The sequence below is a fragment of the Cebus imitator genome, unplaced genomic scaffold, assembly GCF_001604975.1.
Source record: "Cebus imitator isolate Cc_AM_T3 unplaced genomic scaffold, Cebus_imitator-1.0 Scaffold410, whole genome shotgun sequence".
Classification (NCBI taxonomy): Eukaryota; Metazoa; Chordata; class Mammalia; order Primates; family Cebidae; genus Cebus; species Cebus imitator.
In genome coordinates, this window is record NW_016107725.1 from 1,038,649 (window position 1) to 1,063,360 (window position 24,712).

The window sequence follows — 24,712 nt, forward strand, 5'->3', positions numbered from 1 at the left end:
AGTTTAGAGGATCTTGGAAGTGAACTTAAGTAATTCAACTGCAAGTGAATGTTGAAAGGGGTGGGGAAAAGGGGACTGGATAAAGTCCTAACCCAGGGCCAGGGTTTCTGCAATATAAATTTTCTTCTGCCCGCCCTCTTCAATTCTGTCTTTAGTCTGCTTTGTTTCAGATACTATTGTATCTAAGTTCTGATGGAATACTACCTCAAATTCATTTTGGATTTAAGCTGGATTTGAAAGACTCACAAATAACAGCACCGTAAATAAAAAACACGTCATTGACATCTGACTTAATAACGTGTACCACATAATGAGTTCTCAGTTACTGTTATCAAAGCAGGAGCCACTTTTCAGATTCTCCTTCACGGTGATTTCAACAAAATACTTCTAATTTCCTTATAACTAAATACATATTCAATTGCTTTCCCATCTGAATTGTTCCTTTTTTTCTCAGCCAAATGTTTAGTGCCTTTTTGAGCTGTGGATCCCACGCTGCTCCCAGGAATGCAGAGGAATGTTGACACGTTAAGTTACAACCTCTGTATTCAACCTGTTTGGCATAGCTGAATAGATCATTCTCAGTGCCTCTCTCTGCAAACATTGTTTGGTTTGTCAATAATAAATGCACACTAAAATCTCTGTCTCACACACACACACACACACACACACTCTCTCTCTCTCTCTCTCTCTCTCTCTCTCTCCCTCTCTCTCTCTCTAAGGTTGGTTAGGCATGATTTTTCCTTGTGGCCCCTTTCCTAGATGTTGAACAAAAGAAAACTATATGTAGTAAATGAATATATATATATGTTAAGATTTCAAATAAGAAAGATTTGAATTCTCTCTCTAGAATGTTCATATTGAGTTTGGGTTTAGGTTACTGTACATCACCAAATCTTAATTTCATGCATTGGAAAATGAAATAGAAAATGATACCTGCCTTGGAAGGTTGTTTAGAAGATCAAATAAGAAAACTCCTGCAAAAAATCTCAGCATATTATGGGACACACAGAGAGTTCTCAATAAACGTCAGCAATCCTGTTTTCCACTTCCTTACCTCCTTATCACTAATGTACAAAAAGTATAACACGCACGAGGGGAACTAGATGGACTCTAAGAGTGTCCTGTGTGATGACAGCATTCTCTCCTGCCACCTCCTCACCAGAATTCTGACTGTTACCGTCAGAGGTGCTCCACATCTCCAGGTTGTCTGGGACAACACCTGGAGAATTTTTTCACTTTTTTAGTTGACAAAAATTATACATATTTATCACATAAAACATGTCATTCTGAAATAGCTATACATTGTGCAATGGCTAAGTTGAGCTATTTAACGTAAACATTACCTCACTTTTCATTTTTTTTGGATATATACACCGCAGAGGGATTGCTAAATCACATGGTGGCTCTAATTTTAATTTCTTGAGGAACCTCTATACTGTTTTCCATAATGGCTGTACTAATTTACATCACACCAACAAAGCAAAAGGGTTCCCTGTTCTCCACGCCCTCTGCAACACTTGTTATCTTTTGTCTTTTTGATAATAGCCACTCTAACAGGTGTGAGATGATCTCTCATTGTGGTTTTATTTTGCATTTTTCTGATAATGATGGTGAGCATGTTTTCATATACCTACTGGCCACGTTAATGTATTCCGAGAAATGTCTATTCATACCCTTTACCCATTTTTTAAAAATCAGGTTGTTTTCTTACTATTGAGTTGTTTGACTTCATTATATATTTTAGATTCATACTCCCTATCAGAACTCTTAACGGTGTTAGGATTTAGGTGTAGTAGATCTGGAAGACTGTTTGTTTGGTGTGACAATTTTAAAAAGAAATACAAATTGAATGCAGAAAGCTGGGGCTTTGAACGTATAGGACCACTTACTAGAGCATCCCTCGCCACCTTTCATCTAAAGACATTGTTGTGAATTTCCTCATCACCATCCTGCTTCTGTTCACATAATATCTATGACATGCAAATGTATTGTAAAGTGTACATAGGTGAGCACGTTGCATATTTTGAGACTGGTTTTGCTCACTATACTGTACTTCCTGTATTTCTAAAGCTGTACTTGAAGACTGTTTTTGGTATAAGAGAGAGGTGGCACATTACATGGAGCCTGGCTAATTTTTGTATTTTTTGGTAGAGACAAGGTTTCTTCATGTTGGCCAGCTTGTCTTGAACTATTGATCTACCCACCTCGGCCTCCAAAAATGATAGGATTACTGGCATTAGCCACTGTGCCTGGCCAAGAAGTCTCTCTATCCTAAGGTCTAACAGGTAGCCATCTTTCTGTTTTAAAGTTCTGTTTTACATTTAAGTCCTTAACTTCTTTCCATGGCTGTTACGGTTTTTTCCATACAGGAAACCAATTATTCTTGCTCTAATTATTGAACAGTCAGTCTCCTTTCCTCAATGTAATGTGCCACCTCTCTTATACCAAAGTTCAGTCCCTGCATAGGTCTTTTTCTGGGCAATCTATTCAACTGGGATATCTGTCTGACCCCATCAGCTGGTAACATGCTATTTTAATTAACAAGGCTTCACAGTGAGTCCTGACATTTAGCAGCACAAGTCCCTGTCTCCCTGCTCTTTTCTGAAATGGTCTAGCCTTTTGCTCTTTTTAACTTTTAGAAACTAAACAAGCTCCACGAAAAAAAGCCTAGTGGAATTCTGATTGGGATTACTTTGAATCTATGTCTATTGAAGGACAAAAGACATTTTTAATGATACTGTTTTCCTATCCACGAACATCTATTTACTGGGGTCTTACTATCCCTTCATGTTTTAGAATTCTTTCTCGACGAGGCCATCAACATGTACTGTCAATTTCCTGGGTAATCAATATTCTGATATTATTGTCAGTCGATGTTTTCTAGGCAACTGGTGTAAGGAAATGCCAACTCTCTTCTAAAACCTAATACTATAGCTACCTAACTAAACCCTGTTTTTTAGCAAGTTTATGATGTTTCTATAAAAACAATGTGCAAATAATGAGTGCTACCTCTTTTCTTACCATTTTTCTGTCGTCTTGCTCCACTGGCCATAATCTACAACACAATTTTGAATAGTAAGCAGCATTAGTGGGCAGTCATCTTTTTTTTTTTTTTTGAGACAGAGCCTTGCTCTGTTGCCAGGCTGGAGTTCAGTGGCACAATCTCAGCTCACTGCAATCTCCACCTCCTGGGTTCAAGCGATTCTACTGCCGCAGCCTCCCTCGTAGCTAGGACTACAGGCATGTGCCACCATGCCCAGCTAATTTTTGTATTTTTAGTAGAGACAGGGTTTCACCATGTTGGCCAGGATGGCCTTGACCTCTTGATCTCGTGATCCACCTGCCTCACCCTCTCAAAGTGCTGGGATTACAGGTGTGAACCACCATGCCTGCCCTGTTTCAGACTTTAAAGGGAAGTAAGTTTCCTCTTTTTGGTTGATGTTTGGTTTTGTGTTTGTTTGGCTCATTGATTTCACAAAGAACTATCAGCTTAAGGAAATTTCTTTCTAGTCTTAATTTATCGTTACTTTTAATTTTTCTTATGAATGGGTAGTTAAATTCCATTACTTTATCTGAATCTATTTAGTTTAACAGTTTATTCTTTTTCATCTGTTAATGTGATCAATTCACAGATTTTGATGTTAAATCATCCTTTATTTAAATAGAACATGTACATAAACAATTTTAAACTGAGAAACTTACATTGGAAAATTACTGCCTTCATCTGTTTTATATAATATTTAATGTTTTAAAAAAGTTTGGTTACCAGACACATTTGAAAACCATAGGACAAATCATCTCGGGGGTCGTTCTACTCCGCAATTCTACAACTGCTCTGCAGTTTGAATCGTACTCTTAAAATTTCTCTAAGCCTACAAGAAAAAGAAGCTTCTCGGGGTTTCACCATGTTGGTCAGGCTGGTCTTGAACTCCCGACCTCAGGTGATCCGCTTAAAAAAAGGAAGCTTATATTAGATGTTAATTGGGTATGCGAGTCCAGAAAAGAGAATCAGACAAGGACTAGAAAATACATTTAAGTAACGGAGAGGAGTGCTTGCCTTTAAAGATGTGCTCAGGTCGTCAACTCAAGAGGAAAACAAAATTACAGTTATGACGATAAGCTTAGTCACAAGCAGATGTGAGACAAATAATGATAGTTCTTTTACAAAATTTGGAAAGTAGAAAACCTTAACCAAAAAATAAAATTAACTACCAGAAAGAAGAGAAAAAGTAATACAAGACAGCATTCCGGTTTCCTTTTTATTTAATCAAAGACTGGTGGATAAACATAAATACAGCACAATTACTTCAGATCATTCTTCATATTGTATACACACAAACCCATGAACGTAATCTGAAAGAAACCTGTAGACAGCAATGAAATGCATACAGCTTTTTCTTCCCTCGCTCAAAAAAAAAGTTTAAACACACAAACTTAGAATCTCATCGGCACACATTCTCTTGTGACAAATGATTCAGACATAAATAGTGGGTGCAAAGAAACTTATGCTAACATATGAATAACCTTTGTTAATGAAAAAACAGAAGCAGCCATAATGATTAAGATACATTCAGTTACCGATAACTAGTTGTGCCCTAAAGGGCATTATCAAAAGAGAAATCGTGCTGCAGAGAAAAGCGATATATACATACACAATGAGAAAATAAACTGCAAGATTAATGCATGCATGTTTAATACTGGAAAAATCACAGCCCTCCAAAATTTCTGCACGTTTGTTATAAAAGCCCTCTGCACTCAACTAAAATTAAAATGATCTTAAAAGGATAATACTTGTAAAGTTTAAGTCTTCTCAGCCACAGAAATTGCAATGGAAATAAATGTTCAGAGTCATTTTCAAAACAAAAACAAAAATCTATTCTTTCGATGACATGCATGATTAAAAGGTCTATGCAAGACACACTGCTCTACATTCCCAATGCCTAGGAAAAAAAACCTCAAGTCAACTTTTAGTTTGCAGATGCTCAAAGGATTTTGTATTCCAGCAGGAGTTCAAATCTTCTGGATCTTTTCACCAACAACTACTGGATTTTCTTTTCTGATTTTCTCAGCAGCATCAGCTTTGTAATTGTAAGAGCAATTGTGTACATCTGAGTAACGGTGTACACCACAGTAAACATTTCCACACCGGCATTCAAACCCTGAAAATGGAGTAATGTGCATACATGAGTTGCATTGAAGATGAACTATTAAGGTCTTTGGCATAATAATTAATACTGAACAGCACAATATATTTAGGGCAGCAATGTAAACTAAAGAATCATTCCAAATACACAGTCTCACAAATGACATTCTTATTCACTATCTGACAGCTTCATTTCTTGTTCCTACCTACAAAGGTAGGTTTGCACTAGAGCAAGTCTTCTCTGAATTTGTTTCTTCACCTGTAATATGGCCACAATTACTTTTTATCAAAAAACACAGTTGCTAGATTGAAAACGTAGAACATTTTTCAAATCCAAACACTAAAATGTGAAAATAAGCCTACTGTCAGAAAGCAGTTGTAGCATTTATTTAAGAAAGATCAAATAATACCTCTGAAAGAACTGTTAACAAAGAACACAGCTTTAATATTTGCTTTTCTCTGCTAACCTCCAGTGGAGACGTGAACTGTACTGCAGCTGAGAGGTAAAGAGCATGGGATTTAGAGTTCCACTGCCTCAGTGTGGCTCTACTTACTAATGAAGGCAAATTAGCCTCATTTCTGCATCTGTAATTTTGGAATAATCATATAAGGATTAAATGAGGAATTAATTTATTGCTGAACATATGGTAAAAAACACAATAAACGCTACTTAATTTTAAGGAAATGCCCAGGGTTAAAGCCAAAATTGAGATGTAATGGGTGCAGACAGTCTTTATGTAAAACTGGTCCTGCTCCTCCAAATTAGAACTTTTTCGTATGATACAATTGTTGGAAATGGAGCATAGGAATCAGTATTTTAAACTTTAATATTTGATGTTAACTTCCTTTGCCACAGTTTTGACTTCAAAAACATATTTGTAACTTCATAATAATGAATGAAACATGAAGCAAACAACACTGTATCAGACTGAGAGATGGGACAGAATGAAAATTACTAAATCTCAGCCTTCTAATCATAAAGTTTGAGGGTTTGTGAGATTTAGATAGTTTATCTTTAATATTAAATATGTATATTTAATGTCTAATATCTGAGTCTCACTCTGTCATCCAGGCTGGTATGCAGTGACACAATCACAGCTCACTGCAGCCTCAACCTCCTGGGCTCAAGCAATCCTCCCACCTCAGCCTTCTGAGTAGCTGGGACTACAGGCACATGCCATCATGCCCAGCTAATTAAAAAATTTTTTTTGTAGAAACTGACTCTCACTATGTAGTCCAGGCTGGTTTTAAACTCCTGGCCTCAGGTGATCCTCCCACCTTGGCTTTTCAAAGCGTTGGGAATACAGGTGTGAGCCACCGTACTGGGCCATGTTTATATTCTTTAAATATACATGTGCTAAGGTATGGGCAAATCTGAAACATCTTTTTAAATTTTCTCTTTTAAAGAGGAGGTCTCATTATGTTGCCCAGGCTGGTCTCAAATTCCTGACCTGAAGCAATCTTCCCACCTTGGCCTCCCAAAGTGCTGGGATTTCAGGCATGAGCCACCCACCATGCCCGGCCTTGAAGCATCTGTGATATTAAACTCTCACTTCCTTTCTCTTTCATCTCCAACCCATTCCTTTACCAGGAATAATCTATCTAAAGCATACCTTTGCTCAAAATCTTATTATTTACTCTTCCCTGTAAGTCCGATTTTTATGAGAAGTATTCAGCACAATGCCTGGCACATGGTAAACAATAAATTACATCTGTAGCTGCAACTACTTTCTAACTAACCTCAGTACAGGTGACCCTTGAAGAATGCTGGGTTTAGGCATGCAGATCCCTCTAACAAGTCAAAAATCCAAGTATAACTTTTTGTTCCCCCAAAACGTGAGCTATTAACAGCCTATTAACCAGAAGCTTTACTGGTAACAGTCAACGAATACATATTTTGTGTTAGATGTTTTTATGTTGTATGTATTAATATATAATGTACTCTTAAGCTACAGAAAAGAAAATGTTACTAAGAAAATCACAAGGAAGAGAAAATATATAAGTGAAAGTCGATCATCATAAAGGTCTTCATCCTTGTCTTCAGGCAGAGGAATAGGAGGAGCTGGTCTTGCTGTCTCAGGGTTAGCAGAGGTGGAGAAAGTAAAAGGGGAGGCTGGAGAGGTGGACATACTTGGTGTAACTTTGTGGAAATACAATGTAATTTCTGACTTTTCTGCTTTTTTGTTTTTCTAAAAATGTTTCCCTACGGTACCAATCCTTCTTCCCCCACTTGCTTCAGTTTTAGTTCTCTCTGATTAGCGAAGAGTCCATGTTGCCAAAGTGAAAAGCAGTCTTGAATACTCAGACCCCTTTTGTCAGACAGTCTACCGTCAATTTGTTTTCTGGCACTGCTTCTTCTAGGTCTTCTTCCTCACTGCCTGGCACTGGTTTGATAGCCGTCATCTCCATCAAGTCATCTTCTGTTAATTCCTCTGGTTTGGTGTCTATTCGCTCCTGAATGTCTTCAAGAGCCCTATCTTGAAATTCTTAATCCCCCACCTTTCTTGCCATATCCACAATCTCTACCATGATTTCCATCCTGTGAAGTCATACACAATACATAGACACAGTTTTCTCCCATAGGAATGTACTGTTTTGGGCTTGATCGTTTTCATATCTTTGTCTAAACGATAATGGTATCTTCAGTGGTATGATGTTCTCTCTATTGGGGTTCTCTTCCATAGCACTGACAATATTTTCCATAGAGTACCGTAAGCAATGAGCCTGAAAGGTCTTTGTGACCCCTGACCTAGAGGCTGAATTAGAGATGCCTGTCTGGCGGCAAGCATATCACTTCGATGCCTTCAGTGCTGAACTTATGAGGTTCTGGGTGGCCAGGGAATTGTTCAATATCAAAATAACTTTAGGCTGGGCACTGTGGCTCAGGCCTGTAATAATCCCAGAACTTTGGGAGGCCAAGGTGGGCACATCACTTGAGATTAGGAGTTTGAGACCAGCTTGGCCAACATGGTGAAACCCTGTCTCTACTAAAGATATAAAAAATTTACCAGGCATGGTGGAGTACGCCTGTAATCCCAGCTACTAGTGAGGCCGAGGCAGGAGAATCACTTGAATCTGGGAGGAGGAGGTTGCAGTGAACAGAAATTGCACCAATGCACTCCAGCGTGGGCAACAAAAATGAAACTCCACCTTAAAAACAACAACTTTAAAAGGCATTCCCTTACTGGCAAGGTACTTTCTGATTTCAGGGACAGAGCACTAATGTAACGAACCATGAAAAAGGGTTCATGTTGTCTTAGGTGTTCTTCTTGTACAACCAAAAGACTGGCAGCTGGTGTTTATCTTTTTCCCTTCAAGACTCGGGGGTTAGCAACTTTATAGATAAGGGCAGTCCTGATCGTAAACCCAACTGCATTTGCACAAAACTGTAAAATTAGACTCTCTCTTCCTGCCTTAAGTTGTAGTATTCACTTTTCTTCCCTATTTCTAAATGTCTTTGTCATTTCTTTTTTTTCCAGAATAGGCACTTTTGTCTGCATTAAAAATTTACTCAGGCAGATACTCTTTCTCCAACGACTTTCTTAACGTAGTTTCGGAACTTACCTGCTTCCTCTTTGTTGGCAGAAGCTGTTTCTCCCATTATCTTCACTTTTTATAAGCCAAACCTTTTTCTAAAATCACCAAAGTGGCCAGGCACAGTGGCTCACGCCTATAATCCCAACACCTTGCGAGGCTGAGGTGGGCAGATCACCCGAGGTCAGGAGTTTGAGACCAACCTGGCCAACATGGTGAAACCATGTGTCTACTTAAAAAAAAAAAAAATACAAAAATTAGCCTGGCATGGTGGCATGTGCCTGTAATCCCAGCATCTCAGGAGGCTGAGGCAGGAGTATCCCTTGAACCCAGGAGGCGGAGGATGCAGTGAGCCAAGATAATGCCACTGCACTCCAGCCTGGGTGACAGAGCAAGACTCCATTTCAATTAAAAAAAGAAAAAAAATCAAACCATCTTTTGTTGGTATTAAAGTCTTTAGAATCTAAAAGTTGTCATATAATAACTTTACTTTTTCTTGAATTGTATTATAATCTATAGGTATGCCTTTCTTTATAGCAATCCTGCACCCACATAAAAGCTGCATTGTCAACACAAAATAAAAAGGTATTTCATAAAAAAGTACAAAGTTTCTGTGCCTGCTGGCATAGCTGCAGAGGCGGCTTCACACATTTTCTTTTCTTTTCTTAAAAAAAAAAAAAGTCCTTACACTGAATTCATTTATCTTGAAATGGCAGACATTGTTCATTTTTCTTGAAATGGCAGAATTGCAGCTGCAGGCTTTAATCTATGGAACGTACCAAGCAATTCAACTTTTTCTTGTAATGTTGTGACTTTTCTCTGCTTCTTGGGAGCACTTCCAGTACCACTAGTGGCACTCTGTATGAGTCTTATGGTATTATTCAAAGTTTATAGTATTGCATTAAACACGATGAAAAATACATGAGAACCACAAGAGATTACCTTTTACTGTGGTAGGCAATTTACTACAGAGACAAACGGCTGACACAGAGGTGATCAGTGCCTCACAGCATTTTAAGTGGATACCTGCAGTACCTGAACTCACTGCAATAGCAATAGAAGGTGGCCATGAAATTATTAGAGAAGTACAGTACATATTATAGTAACTTTTATGCCACTATCACTTAATCTACATCTTTACATTTGTTTACATTTCTCGACTATAAATGGCTTTATGTATGATCTGCAATTGTAGACAAGTTTTGATAAAATTTAAATTTTTTGTAATAGATTTGTGCATATTCTATGGTAATAAATGATACAATACACTAGTATCTACACATATTTTACACATTCAAGACATGCCTAACTTTCCTTAATTAAAAAATATATATTTCTAGGCTAAACAGTTCATCTGTGAGTTTTTTCCAATTGCAGCAAGTCTCCAAAAACTTTTCCAATATATTAGAAAAAACTCTTAAGTGGGCCCACACAGTCCCATGTTGTTCAAGGGTCAACTGTCTGTTTTTAGTCTTATTTCTTTATTTCTGTTGGATTGCAGTACTTGCAGTATGCAACACTCTTGTTCACATATTACGTGTTACACAGCCACATTCCCCTATTCATGGTCCCTGCACATGCCCTATGCATTTTTTTCAAGTTATCCTTTCTGTCTGAATTGCCTCTATTTCCATCAGTTATAGGTCCTACTCACTATTCTAGAAGCACTGAAACATTCTGCCGTCACGAACCTTTCCTTGCTGGGCCTCTAAGAACTACCATTTTTAAATGTAAATTAGTTGCTCTTATCTCTGAATTTCCAGAGCAATCTGACTGCACTTAATGTACTTTCTTTGCTAAATGCTTTTGAACATTTCTTTCTCCCTCCCACCACCATCTGCATCTGATAGCTATGTTACAGTAGCCAACATATATTGATTACTTATTGTGGGGCAGCACTGGGATAACTGCTTACATGTCTTAACTCACTGAACCCACACAACAACATATGATTAGCCCTATTTTATACATAGGGCTAATATACATGTATTTTATACATACACAGCTAACCAAGTACTTCAAAATATTCTCTCCTTGAAAGCAGGAGTCACATCTTTGACCTTTCACAGCATCTGGCACACCAACCTTACTTGTCTACTACTACTAAATTCAGCTGCAATGAATTCTTTTTAAAGCTATTCATTTCACTTGTAGGCACATAATCAAGGTTTTTTTTATTTCCTTAAAATTCAGAAGCTGAAGTATATCCAATATTAACTCTCAAGGGAACAGGAACAATCTCAATTGAAGTCAATAATAGTAAACTATGTATTATTATAAAACATCATCTTAATTTTTTTGAGACAGAGTCTCGCACCGTCACCTGGGCTGGAGTGCAGTGGCACGATCTCAGCTCACTGCAATTTCCGCCTCCCAGGTTCAAGCAATTCTCCTGCCTCAGCCTCCTGAGTAGCTGGGACTATAGGGGCCCACTACCACGCCAGCTAATTTTTGTCTTTTTAGTAGAAATGGGGTTTCACTATGTTGGTCAAGATGGTCTCGAACGTCTGACCTCATGATCAATTCACCTTGGCCTTCCAAGGTGCTGGGATTACAGGCATGAGACACTGCACCCGGCCACATCATCTTAATTTTAAACATTTTATCCAGGTCCTTACCAGTAAGTCCCACTTTCTTCCTGCACATGAAACAGCGATTCTTTTTTTGTTTTGGTTTTTCAAGAGACTTGCTTTGCTCTTCAGATGGCTGCTGTGCCGTGTCTGATACTGAAGCTGACAAAAAAAGGAAGGTGGCAAAATTTAATTATTCAATAAGATTTTGCTATTCCTCATCCCACCCTCCCTAATCTATTATTCAGAGGATACAGAGGAATTTGTTTATTAGTATAGAAAGCTAGTCTTATTAAATTACAGAGTTGTTTACAAATATGACCTCTTTTTGTTAAATGTATGTATATACACATGTAGAAAATAATCTAGAATATGTAATGATATGTTAACAGTGATTTTATAGACTTTCTTCTTTTGGTTTAAACTGTATTTTCTGATTTTTCTAATTACTATGTATTTGCTCAATAAAAGGCACATAAACAAATACTAGTTGAATATTCTAAGGGAGTGTGCAAGAAAATTGCCATATGCATACTTCTTGATATTGCTTGGGGTCAGAATGACATAGGTTTCTCAGAGAACAAGTAGGGGAAAGGTGAAACCATGATTCTGTGGAATTTAAAGTTAAGTTTCAAGTTCCCAGAATGTTTCACATAAAAGCGCTTTAAATGTTAGAAATAAGGCAAATTGAAGCAAAGAAGCTTTAACATGTTATAATTAACATAATAAATTGATGCATTTATATATGGAAACCAAAGCCAGATTTGCCAAGATTCAGGTTAAATTACTACTCTGAAATCTTAACATGCCTCCCTCTTGTTGCACCCTGGCCCTCCAGAATGCTATCCCCAGAGTCAGAATCTATAATATGACCTTGCAAACATGACATCTTGCTCTAAAATGGTGGAATTTGCCATGGATAAATTCTTAACCTCTCCAGTTTTATCACCAACTAGACCTTCTCCAGGAATCCACTGCTCCATTAATCTACACTGCAAATATGCCATGTACCTTTGCTCACACTTTTTTTTTTAAAAAATATACTTTATTGCATTTTACACACTTCTTATAATCTATTCAAAAAGGTTTCCTTTTTTCCCTATTTGATCTAGGTCCTCTTCTTTTTCAAGACCAAGGTCAAATACCTTCTTCCTTGTCTCAATTGTCTTTAGCTTATCACTCTGATTTTCCTTAACATCTTTTCCAAATACTGGGCACCTCACATGAGTTCCCTCTTCAATCCATGCTTCACACATTGCATCCAATCATCTGCCTTAAGTGAAAATCTAATGGTGTTCGCTCTGATGTTTAGAATTCCCCAATGACTCCCACCTAACCCCCAGGATAAAGCCCAGAGGTCCTTCATGATTTTCTTCATCCTTCTTTCTCTAGCCTCATCTCTCACTACTCCTCAACAGTACTCCATGATTCAGCCATATTGAAGTACCTGCAGTTTCCCTGGACATATCAAACTCTCTTTTGCCTCTGCGCTATTGTACAAGTTGTCCTTTCCATATAAAATACTCTTTCTATGTCCCTCGTCTCTCTTTTTACCAGGCTAACTCTAATTTGTTTTTCTTGTTTAAGGTTTTATAATCAGCTCTTCCTCCACTGCCTCTCCTACAACCTTGGGGTGGGAAACCCTACTATGTATAGCACTTTTCATATTAAAATTCCCTCACTGACTTAACCTGGTTTAACTGCGAATTCTCTGAGGACAGACATCTGTCCTATTTGTCCCATTACCAGTGCCTATCCCAGTGTCTCCAACCACATAGCAGGCACTCAACAGTTAGCATCTGTTGAACTGAATTACTTACCTATTTATGTGCCTCATTTCCCCAACAACACTGTAAGCTCACTGAAGAGGGATGGTTACCTTATTCCCCATTTGAACCTCCAGTCCCATCACAGTGAACTACACATCCTAATACATGCTCAGACATTTGCTGTGATTGACTCTAACCTGCTTATGTTAACACCATTATCTCATATTTCAACAAAAGATGATAAAAAGCAAAATACCACAAACAAGTAAGTATGTGCTAATGACAAACTCTATAGCATGTTACTCCACCTACATGCTGAAACTAGACAGGAGACAGGTCTAGTAATATACTATGAACATATTATTTTTGAAACAGAATATAGATACATCACACCTTTTATTTTCAATGAATAAATATCCCTAGAGTGTAAGCTCCAAGAGGGCTTGGCTGAACGTCTTATTTACTGTTTATCCCCAGCTCCTAAACAGTATCAGATAAGCCTGTCTAGCTATACACATAGACTCAAAAACACCGTAACCTGCAATCAGAAATGAACCTATTGTATTTACTGGTTTTGAAATCTCTAAGCTGTAATATCTAACCTGTTCTCCAAAACAGTCTGATATTTTTTAAAAATTCATATAGATAATGCTTTAATGGCAGTAACACTATCACAAGATTATAGTTTTTAACAAAACTGGTTTAACTCCTGAGGCACAAACTTTAAATGGGATCTGGAAATGGAGAAGAGTAAAATTATATTTATCGTCTATGCATACAAATGCTACTGCAGACATTTCACAATATCAGCCCTAAAGCCCTGAAGAAGGCGAATGTTTTCTTTTTAACTGAGGCAAATGCAGTCTTCAAAGTGAAGGATCAGTAGGGTATCTAAAAGCTTATACGTTACAGCTCAAAAGTGGGACCGATAAATGTCAATTATATACCCACGAGGTTAATGTATCAGCTTACCTGAAACTAACAGCTGACAGCCTGAATTTAAAGTCACCAAATGAATTCACAGATAAGATGATATAGCACTATTTTTAAAAGTCTACGATTCCCAGAAATAATCCTGTTTCCTCAGTTTTTATGTGAGCTTTAACACCAAAGAATACCTTATCAAATTCTAGTTATGCAAAAGGAAGCAATTCAATCTTGGTTCACTGTAACCTCCACCTCCCAGTTCAAGCAATTCTCATGCCTCAGCCTTCCGATAAGCTGGGACTACAGGGGTGTGCCACCACAACCAGCTCATTTTTGGTATTTTTTGTAGAGATGGGGTTTCGTCACATTGCCCAAGTTGGTCTTGAACTCCTGAGCTCAGGCAATCCACCCACCTCAGCCTCCCAAAGTGCTCGGATTACAGGCATGAGCTACCATGCCCAGTCTTTTCCTTATTTCTTTAAAAACATTCCTCATTTCTGCCCTTCCTTAAATTTTTTAACTAAAAAATAAAAATTATTCGCTTAAAACATTTATGAATTTATAACAATATGCTAGATAGACTAGAATATTTATGTTGACCACATAATATATTCTTTTGTTATACAAAATCTACACAAACAAGCAAACTGGGTCAAGTATTTGCTGGGTATGAAATAAAAGCAAGAGGAATTACCTAGCTTATTTAAACTTACTTATTTTAATTCTTGAGATCGGGTGTGAGGGATTTGCTCTGGTGCCCACCCAGGTTGGAGAGCAGTGGCACAATCATGGCTCACTGCAGCCTGGAATTCCTGGGCTCAAGCAATCCTCCCACCTCAGCTTCCTGAATAGTTGTGACTACAGGTATGTGCCACCTTACCCGGCTAATTTTATGTTGTCCAGGCTAGTCTCAAACTCCCAGACTCAAGCGATACTCCTGCCTCAGCCTCTCAAGTGGCTAGGATCATAGGCATAAGCCACTGTGCCTGGTCTAAATTAAAAATTTAGCAAACTTAAACTAGGATTGCCAGACGTATCTATTACTATCGTGTTAACACCAGGCACAGTGAATTTCACTGGTAAATCATCCCACAGGCAGAATGACACGCTGCTCTTCATTAGGCTTATCTTTCCAGAGATCTTTCTGTGGTTATCATGTTATTTCCACACACTGATAGAATACAACTAATTAAGCAGAGGTTATTTAGCAGCCTGCAAAATGGCCTACTCTGTTCTCTCTGCCTACTACAAACGCCTTCATACAAATTTTCAAGTCTTCCTAGATCACTCTGAGCTGCATAATAGAAATACGAGAGCATGGACAAGAACATGTGGCTATTGCATACATAGGGAAGAAGGGGAGAAGTGCCAGCCAAGACGTATACAGTCTTTCAGATAATGAGTCAAAAAATGAAAGAAACAGATTCCCCTCAAACCAGCAGTCCCAGTTTTCTTAGAGAGTAGTATTTAGACCGAACCAGCCAAAATAATAAAATAAAAGTGTGGCACAGTATAATGTGCCACACTTTCATTTGATTGTATTTTTCAAACTAAATAAATTTTGAATTTGCAATGTTTATGCTGATAAAATTCTATATAAGTGTGAAACGGCTCCCCAACATGTTAATTAAATACTTAAGGACATAAAGTATTGTGTTCAGTAGAAAAACACGTGTTTTAACCTGGTAATATTTTATACATGCACCTGGGATAGTGTCTGGCCAAAATACTCAAATAACAAAATACATGCTAGTTCATATACAAACCCTGCAGATCTTCTGTTTCCGGTACTGCTTTGTCCACAGATGTACTGTCCAACTGAGAAGAAGCTACAGACTCTGATAAAAGTGACTGATTTGATACAGGGCTAGAAAAGCAAAATATTTCATCTTAAAAGGTGATCTCCACACATGAATATTAACTAATGTGACATAGTAAGAGTTCAACATATCTAAGTATATCATTAAGACAAGAATACAGAGATACTTTTTAAAATAACTTAAACATAATCATAGAGCTTTAAAACTAGAGATCAATGTGGACCAGAATCTTCCTGTCTTGGAAACAAAGCAATAGTGCATATGCCCTTTGTGAATTTCAAGCAGCACATGAATTCACTAAATGAAAACTAGCATGATAAAGACATGCCTAAAGAACCCTAAGGCAAAGCTGTCAATGATATTCTAGCATAGCAAAACTGGACATCTCTTATCATGAATTGCAAAAAAGAAACCACAGCGTAGGAATTTAATACACTCGTTCCTAACAGCAGAATAAAGACCAAACATGTATTGCTGTATGCAGGCTTCTAAATGATGTGACTTCAGAGTTTAAAAACATATATATACATATTACAATACAAACAAATATGAGTACTACATCATGATATTAAAGATAGCATGTGACAAGGCTGTACTTTTTAAATGCAAGGTAGTTAAGTAATACTTGCAGAATAAGACCTAACATTTCACTTAACATGCTTCCAAAGGACTTCAGGAGTAGGTCAGGATATATTATGAGAAAGAAGGAAAAGACGCCTGAAAAATAAATCTAAGACTTAAACGATAACCCCCAAACCCCCAATGTAAAAGCAAGAAATCGCTTTTTCTAACTAGTTATAATCAGATAGATAAAATTTTAGGCCAGTTAATCTTAAAGTAGCTTTACTTAGTTTTCCTTATTAGAGTTAATCAAAAACAGAATGTACTCTTTAGTTTTCACTAGCATTCCCATTATAATTCGAGACTACATCTTACCTTGGCTGCATAGATGAAGATGTAGAGTCTAATGATGACTGGACTTCTGGGACACTGCCATCTGTGCATTGAACTGGTAAAGATTCAGACAGACTACTGACAGAGGTTGCTGTAACAGTATCACATTCCATATTAGTGATTCTATATGCTAAGACCTTATCTAAAAAAAAAAAAAAAATCCATTTTCCACAGAATATAGTATAGAGATTTTATTTTAATATGTAATACGCTGGTTCATTATTTTAGCTAAAAAATTTTCAACGGTTTACCAATTAAAAATACGTTTATTTTAAACCATATACAAATTGTATAAATTAATAAACTGAACTCCTACTTCTTAGGACTGAATATCATCCAAGTACTAGAGTACCAATGAGATATTTAAATAAGATGATATAGCAATTAAAAATATAGGTTCAGAATTAAAATCTATGCTCAGGAACATTAGGTTATAAATGTAGATGATGATTTAATTTAAAACAATTTATACTCATTTGATCTTAGCCTTAAGAAAATCTGAAGTTTTGGTTAAATGGTTGTAGGTTTTGGCTTGAACAGAAACAGACAAGATCTCATACACAATATTAAATGAACTAAGTAATAGCCTGCACTTCCATTAACCACAAAAATCTATACATGCAGGCATTATCCCACATGAGAACTATCCTAAATGAACATATTAAACCCTTTCCTTTTGCAAAGCTTATACTCAGAATCCTCATGATCCTTCTTACACAACTACTGAAACAAAAGACCACCTCAATTCCCAGAATATCCTTTGACACAAAAAGGCATAAAAAACCCTAGCGAACTGGGGTTGAACATTCCTTACTATGAGTTAATCCGCTATACCCTTCCTTCCTACTGGAGTAAAGCTTCCTCTAAAGTCCACTGAGGTGGGCTTATCAATAACCCACCCTTTCCTTCAACAACTACTTAAGCTGTAAAAGTCATACCAGATAAAAGAACAAAAGTCCTTTCATCACTCCCTTATCTTACTTTCCAAGACAGTTATATATACTTGAGATGTCCCCTCTATTTTAATAAGGTAATAGAGTTCCACAGCCACAGCAAATGAGATTATGATATGAATTTACAGTATTTTCAATGAGTGACAATACTCACTCTTAACTCCTCACTACTGATAATCACAACGTGTAATGAGACATTTTACTGATATGAATATAGTAATATAAGTACAATGTGAGAGCAGAACAGGGTATTGGGTACGTGTACTTCAATTTTGAATACAGATGAGTTTTACCAGAATTACTTACCAGGTGGGCTTATTCTACCATTACTACTATTCTGTCTTTGAAGATGTTCTTTATAGCATACTGAACACATGCCATTTGTACGAGGGTTTCCATAAAATCCGCAGCCAGTGGAACAAAGCATAGGCACTTGGCTGTGATTAGTTTCTTGAGCCATGTTCCTCCGTTGCACACCTGAAATTTATATAGAATTAGCAAAGAACTCAGACACATAACTTCCAATCACATATTATCCAAATCTGCTTTATGTGATAAAGAAAAAAAATCCACATATACCAAACTACTCTATATAACTGTCCCAAGACATAGGGCTAACGGAAGAAAAATATAAAAACCAAAGAACACACATTGAACTTTCCTCTCCAACCCACTCTACATAAGCAGGTCTGTACAGGCTCAGAAAGTATAAAGAACTCCTAGAGAAAGAAATCTGTTTTGAAGACTATACCTCTAGAAGGTTAAGGACAACTCATTAAGTCTAGTTCAGTTGGGACTCTCCTAGTAATAAGAAATATATACTGTAAGTTTTGATGTATGTTATACTATTTAATTTCTAAGCATTTAAACCTTTGCTGGAAGTTTGTGTGCTAATGTGTGTTATTTATTCTGTTTTAAAAGCATTTAACATAGTATCAGTTCTGGTGAAGATATGGAGAACTGAGCTGAATGCTTATAAAATGATAATAAATTGGTTCAATCTTTTTGGAAAGCAAGTTAGCAATTCACTTCAAGAACCTTGTGAAAAAACAAATATTGCTATCTGAACCAGTCATTCTCCTTTAAGGGTCTTCAACAGAATGACCAGAGTATAATCAGAAAAAAAAAATAATAATAAAATATAAGAGATATGCTTCACAGCATATTTATAATTTTGATAAACTGAAAACAACATTAGGAGAATGTATATAGTTTTTTTTTTTTTAAAGCATGATACATATTAATGACAAAAGTTATTCAGTCATTAAAAATGTTTTAGAATACTTTTTGATGGAGGGAAATACTGATAATAAATGAAAAGGCACAATATGAAATGTGTATACAATATGTTGCCAATTAGGAAAAAAGGAGCACCCATTAATCATCAAAAAGGACAGTAATGAACATACCCCAAGATGATGAAGCTAGTGCTTTTCCCTGATTTGTACCTTAACTTTTAAAATTCTCTAAAATGAAGATATTACTTGCCTAATTGGTGGAAATTTTTATTTTTTTTAAGTAGTTAAAACTAAAAAAACAAATATTAAAAATTAACAGGACAGAAGCATTAGTCAGACAGGCAAGTGATGCTGAGAATGAAGGAACTGTTTGGGAAGCACATGAAAGCAATAATCAATTACAGCAGATGGAGAACCCCATGTGCCCTTTCTCCCAAAAAGCAACTGGTTCTTTGGCATGAATAACATGACAGAAGGTACTAATGGGCCCTCTTTCTTATTAAAAAACAACAATCTCCTAAGTGAAGGTTACTCCAAAATGGGTGTACATGTAAATAGACTCATTACAGATGAGTCTGTTTTCAAAGATCATGAACAATGAGACTAACCAAAGAAGGAAAATGTTTTACCACTGAATTTCCCTGAACTGGTAAATACCCAAGGAAAGCATTCAGTTTACTGTTACCAACTACATTTCACTTCCCCTACATTATCTGAAAACTGTTGAGGGGTAGTGAAGATTTATACATATTTCAAAACCAACAGCAATAATGCACTTGACTGAACTACAGAACAAGGCAGCAGGCTTAGCATTTGCTGTTGGGGAAAAAAAAAAAAAAAAAAAGTCCTAAAACTGTTGAGGATATTTAGACCTCTAGCCTATGAATACAATTTGGGATTTTGGCAAGCATCTTTCTTATTCCATTTTAATAAATGCTACTTCAGAACCCTCTTTCCTCTACAGCCCTGTTAAAAGTGTGTACACACACACACACATACACACACACACACTCTCTCTCTCTCTCTCTCCCTCCCTCTCTCTCTCTCTCCCCCCAAAATAAAAAATAACAATGACAGTATAGAAAAGCTAACGTCAAATATTTTGGGGTTTTTTTTTCCCCCTTTTTTGCCTATTTTGTGAAGAATACTGATCTGCAGTGTTCTTTTATGTTTATGTGGTTTTGCTACCAGGGTAATTGTTCAAGGTAATGTAGCTAATTAATAAGTGATGGAGCTGGGAGATACATATATATATATATATATGAAATGTATATTCAATTCAATACCTGGATTGAACCCCAGCTCCATCACTTATTAATACGTCAATGATTCTCAAAGTATGGTTCATGTACCCCTATAGAGGTCAAAATTGTTTTCAGAATACTATTAGTGAGTTATTTGCCTTTTTCACCATATGGACATGAGCACAAATGCTGCCAAAGCAGCTGTGGGAAATAAAAAAGAGCTGAAGCCTTATCAAAGAGCCAAATCAAAGCAATGGCACCCAACTGCACTAGTAGTCATATTCTTCATCACCACGCTCTCACAGTAAAAATTATTAACTTTGCTAAATCTCAACCCTGAATACACATCTTGTTAACATTTTGCATGACAAATGGGAAGCATGCACGAAACACTCCTGTTGAGTCAAGAAGTATGACGACGGAAAGAAAAAGCACTGTACAATTGTTTGAGTTGTGAGCTGACTGAATTGCGTTTGTCATGGAACATGTTTTTTATCTGAAAGAATGACTAATAAACTGGTTATTAAGACCTGAGTATTCAGTAGACATTCTGAAAATGAACAAAGTGCCCCCATCACTTCAAACATCTAACAGTATTTGTTATCAAGGACAAGTCAAGTGAAAAAAAAACCTTGACAAGCATTTTCAATATTCTCAGTTTCTGATAAGATTCATGGTGATATTAATGAAATGTGATTAGTTGATACTATATCAATATTTGAAATATCATCATAAGAGAGTGAATCAGTATTTTCTAAGTAACCAATGTTGGTTGCTTAGTAAGAAATAGTAAGAAATTACTCATGAACAAAAGATACATTCAAAGAGAAAGGCCAATGAATTTTAATGTAACAGGACAAAAACTTTTATATCAGAGGTGTCCAATCTTTTGGCTTCCCTGGGCCACACTGGAAGAAGAATTGTCTTAGGCCACATATAAAATACACTAATACTAACAACAGCGATGAGCTAAAACAAAAACAAAAATACAATGTTTTAAGAAAGTTTATGAATTTGTGTTTGGCCACAGATTGAACAAGCTTGTTTTGTGTGGTTTCAATTTCACACTGCAACTATACTTTAAGAAACCATCAACTGTCAAGTTTTGGTGTAATATCAAAGAACCTCTATTATCTGAAAATGTTATTAAAATACTCTTTCCAAATACATATGAGCCCAGATTTTCTTTATAACACCGTAACAGACTGAATGCCAAAGCAACTGCTAGAATCTTGCTATTAAGGCAGACTTTTAAAAAATCTGCAAAAATGTGTTAACAATGCCACTCTTCTCATTAAAAAATACAGGGGAGAGGAAAGTGGTTACTTTTCATAAAATATTTAAAAATAAACTAGTATTCAAACAATTTTCTCAGCTTTAATTTTTAATATGATGAATTTCACTAGATACAACTCTCATACACAAAAGCCCTTTGGGGTATTTACACCAAAATTTTGAGAATCCACTGCTTATAAAATGTACACCCTCAACATACACAGTTTGCCCCTCAAGGGGGAACACTGATTTTTGGAGGAAAGAGGCAGAAAAACTTACTCTTGTATAAAACACAGATATACATAAAATACATAAACAGACCTACAGTATCTCTCTGGAGTTAGAATTTTCTGGAGGTGGGGGCCACCTTAGGAAAAAAAAATCTAAAAAGACTCCTTAGGGAAGAAATAGAGAAAAAAGACTGAGGAACTCAGGTCTAAACCACCAACGATGCTACATACATCACCAATTAACAACATTAAAGTGTTAAGAGAGTAATTAAAGTAACTTTCCCAATGATACTGACAAACATATGGCTGGCAACCAAACAGTAAAGGAGAGAAATATCCTATTTCTACGAAACCTCAAAAGTCATAGATGAAAGTACAATATGACCACTAAGCTTTTCATTACAATTACTTCAAAACAGTAAGATTTAACTTTGAAAACATGTAACAGCATACCAATTTTCCCAAGGCAAACTGCCCGCACGGCATCAAATTAACAATGATTTTCATAACTCAAGAGGCACAATGGATTTCTCACACATTTCTTTAAAAAAAAAAAAAAAAAAAACCTTATTTATAATCGTTAGGCCATAAAATGTACCTTTACATGAAGAGTCAGAAAGACTGAAAAAAACTAAAAACCATAAAAGGGTTAGTTCATCTGAATGTACAATGGCATAAATGGGGTAGCTACAAAGAAACTGGAAGTCCTGCCTCCCTCCCTTTGCTGCTATACCTTTTTGGGGCAATCAGTTTAGCATTCAAATGATCAGGGAGGAAAAGGGATAAGAGGAGAGAGGGCAGAACAATTCCTTAACTGCTGCGTTGTGGAATTATAAAACCACAAATCCAAAGAGACAGAGATTTAAAAAATGATTAGCATGGTATAATAAATTTTTATTTAAATTTCTGGTAAATATCAGATATTTTAAAAATGACTAGCATGGTATAATAAATAAAAGTCTATGAGTTGGAGAGAAGTCATAAAATGTGACTTCTGACTCTTCATGACATTCATAGTCAAATCCCCAACCTATTATTCCCTCTAACATCCCACACAACACTCAACAGTTATTCAGAGTTTACTATATGCCAGGAACTGTTTTTATTATTTATATTTCATTTAATCCTCTAAAGAACCCTATGATATTGGTGCTGTTGATATCCCTATTTTAAAAAAAAAAAAAAGATACTCAAAAAGACTTAGTAACTGGCCGAAGTTCCTATCTGGTAAGCTGCTAAGTCAGTGTCTTTTGATTTATGAGAGTGAGAGAGAGAGAGAGAGAGAGAGAGAGGACTACCAAAGTCCACCATATTCCTGAAAACCTTTAATTTTCTAAGCATTCATCAATTCTTATTACTTCCCTTTAAGTATACATTTTAAATTCCATTCATTTATTCAATCTTAACATATTATGCAGCTTTTAATTAGCTATAACCATGCTCTTGAAAAAAAGTTTTTCCTTTATGTCTTTTTACCTAAGAAGTTCTTAGCAGGATAAAAAATTCAACATTAAATGCTTTAAGACTGTAAAAAAAATTCATGACCAATTATTAAAATTCTGACAAAAGAATAGTAATGAATGCAACATAAACTCAATTATAACAGCACATACATGTCAATTAAACCTAGTTTCCTGTGCTTCCTTCCCTAAAGGTCAGTTGCTGTGTTCCAATAATTTTTATTTTGAAATGTCTCATGCTCTTTTATTTTCCATCCCAACTGTGGTTCTCACTGCTTCATATCTGGGTTATTTTTAACAGTTTACTACTCCTCCTCCTAATCCATTTATTAAAATTCTCCTAAAACTCCCAGTTCTCATTAATTACTTCTGTTTTGTATAATACTTGTCCCAGAAAGGAGTACTCAACCTAGCATTCATGCTCTACGTAATTTAACCCGAGCAGCCTAATTTCCCTAGAAAGTATGGTGTATGAAAACAGAATGGGCTTGGAGTCAGTTTGGCAGCAGCTGGAATCCCAGCTTTGCCATTTCATTACCTGTAAAAGCTTGGATATGTTACTAAATTTCCCTGGTTTCAACTCCCTAAGAGGGCACAGTGCAATATTCATAATTTATATAATGAAAGATTATTCAGCAAGAATGACCAATAGCCCAAGGCAGTTATAAAATGCATACTTTTTTTCATTTTCTCCCTCCTCTCGAAAGAAATAGGGAGAAAATTTATAATGATGAATTTGTCCAGAAATTGTGAACTAGCAAACTTGAGTTAAATCTGACCCATAGCCATATCTGATTGGCAGTAACTATTACTTTTTAAAAATTACTTCTCAGCATTCAAAACTTGGGGAGTATCACATAATTCCAGATTTCTTCTGTTGAAAATAGGAAGATACTGCAATACTGGACTCATGTTCCCCAAATTAAAACCTCGGGCCCTATTAGGCAGAGCGTGTACTCTCCAACTCAAGACCACCTTCAATTTTAGTTATCTGACTGATCTTACATGCAATCTTATAAGATCAAATTGAAATCGGCCTTTTCAATTTGGGATCTTCACTAACAATTTCAAGAGAAGAAAAAAATACACTTAACATGTCTAGTTAAATAAGAATGCACATTAAACTTTCAACTAGCAGAGCAACACAAAGTGGTAAGATAAGCTCCTGCCACTCTGCCTATTTTTAATCACTGGAAAACTAAAAACTAAGAACAGGTGAATTCTCTTTACAATTGTATTAAATGGATCCCAGAAGAGAGCAAAATAGGATTTACGGTACACTATAATTTTTTTTATTAACTGATCAGAAGAGGAATTACCTAACTTGGCATAAGTGCCTGAGATTAGTGTTTCCTGGCTGCATGCAATAATTCCAAGAGTTCTGAGCCTTCATATCTCCAACTATCATAGGGGTAATAAACAGACATGAAGGATGGTAAGGGGTAGCAGGAAACTTTTTGCATCCATGATAAAAAAAGATCCGTCCCCGGGCACCATGGCTCATGCCTGTAATCCCAGCACTTTGGGAGGCCAAGGCAGGCGGATCACGAGGTCAAGAGATCCAGGCCATCCTAGCCAACATGGTGAAACCCTGT

General features: G+C 36.4%; 1 protein-coding gene across 4 annotated transcripts in view; it reads right to left on the reverse strand.

The window, feature by feature from the left end:
- Positions 1 to 4,243: 4,243 nt before the first annotated feature.
- ZFAND6 (zinc finger AN1-type containing 6) overlaps positions 4,244 to 24,712 on the reverse strand; it is a 58,738-nt gene continuing 38,269 nt past the window's right edge. For 3 of the 4 annotated variants that reach the window (XM_017509200.2, XM_017509198.2, XM_017509199.2), the window contains 5 exons: positions 17,977 to 18,147; positions 16,700 to 16,808; positions 15,710 to 15,810; positions 11,296 to 11,409; positions 4,244 to 5,159 (listed from right to left, as the gene is read on the reverse strand). In XM_017509200.2, the coding sequence (XP_017364689.1) occupies positions 5,011 to 5,159; positions 11,296 to 11,409; positions 15,710 to 15,810; positions 16,700 to 16,808; positions 17,977 to 18,130 (627 nt within the window). In that variant the 5' untranslated portion in view covers positions 18,131 to 18,147 and the 3' untranslated portion in view covers positions 4,244 to 5,010. The remainder of the gene's footprint in view (positions 5,160 to 11,295; positions 11,410 to 15,709; positions 15,811 to 16,699; positions 16,809 to 17,976; positions 18,148 to 24,712) is intronic. The other variant, XM_017509201.2, reaches the window with a different exon arrangement.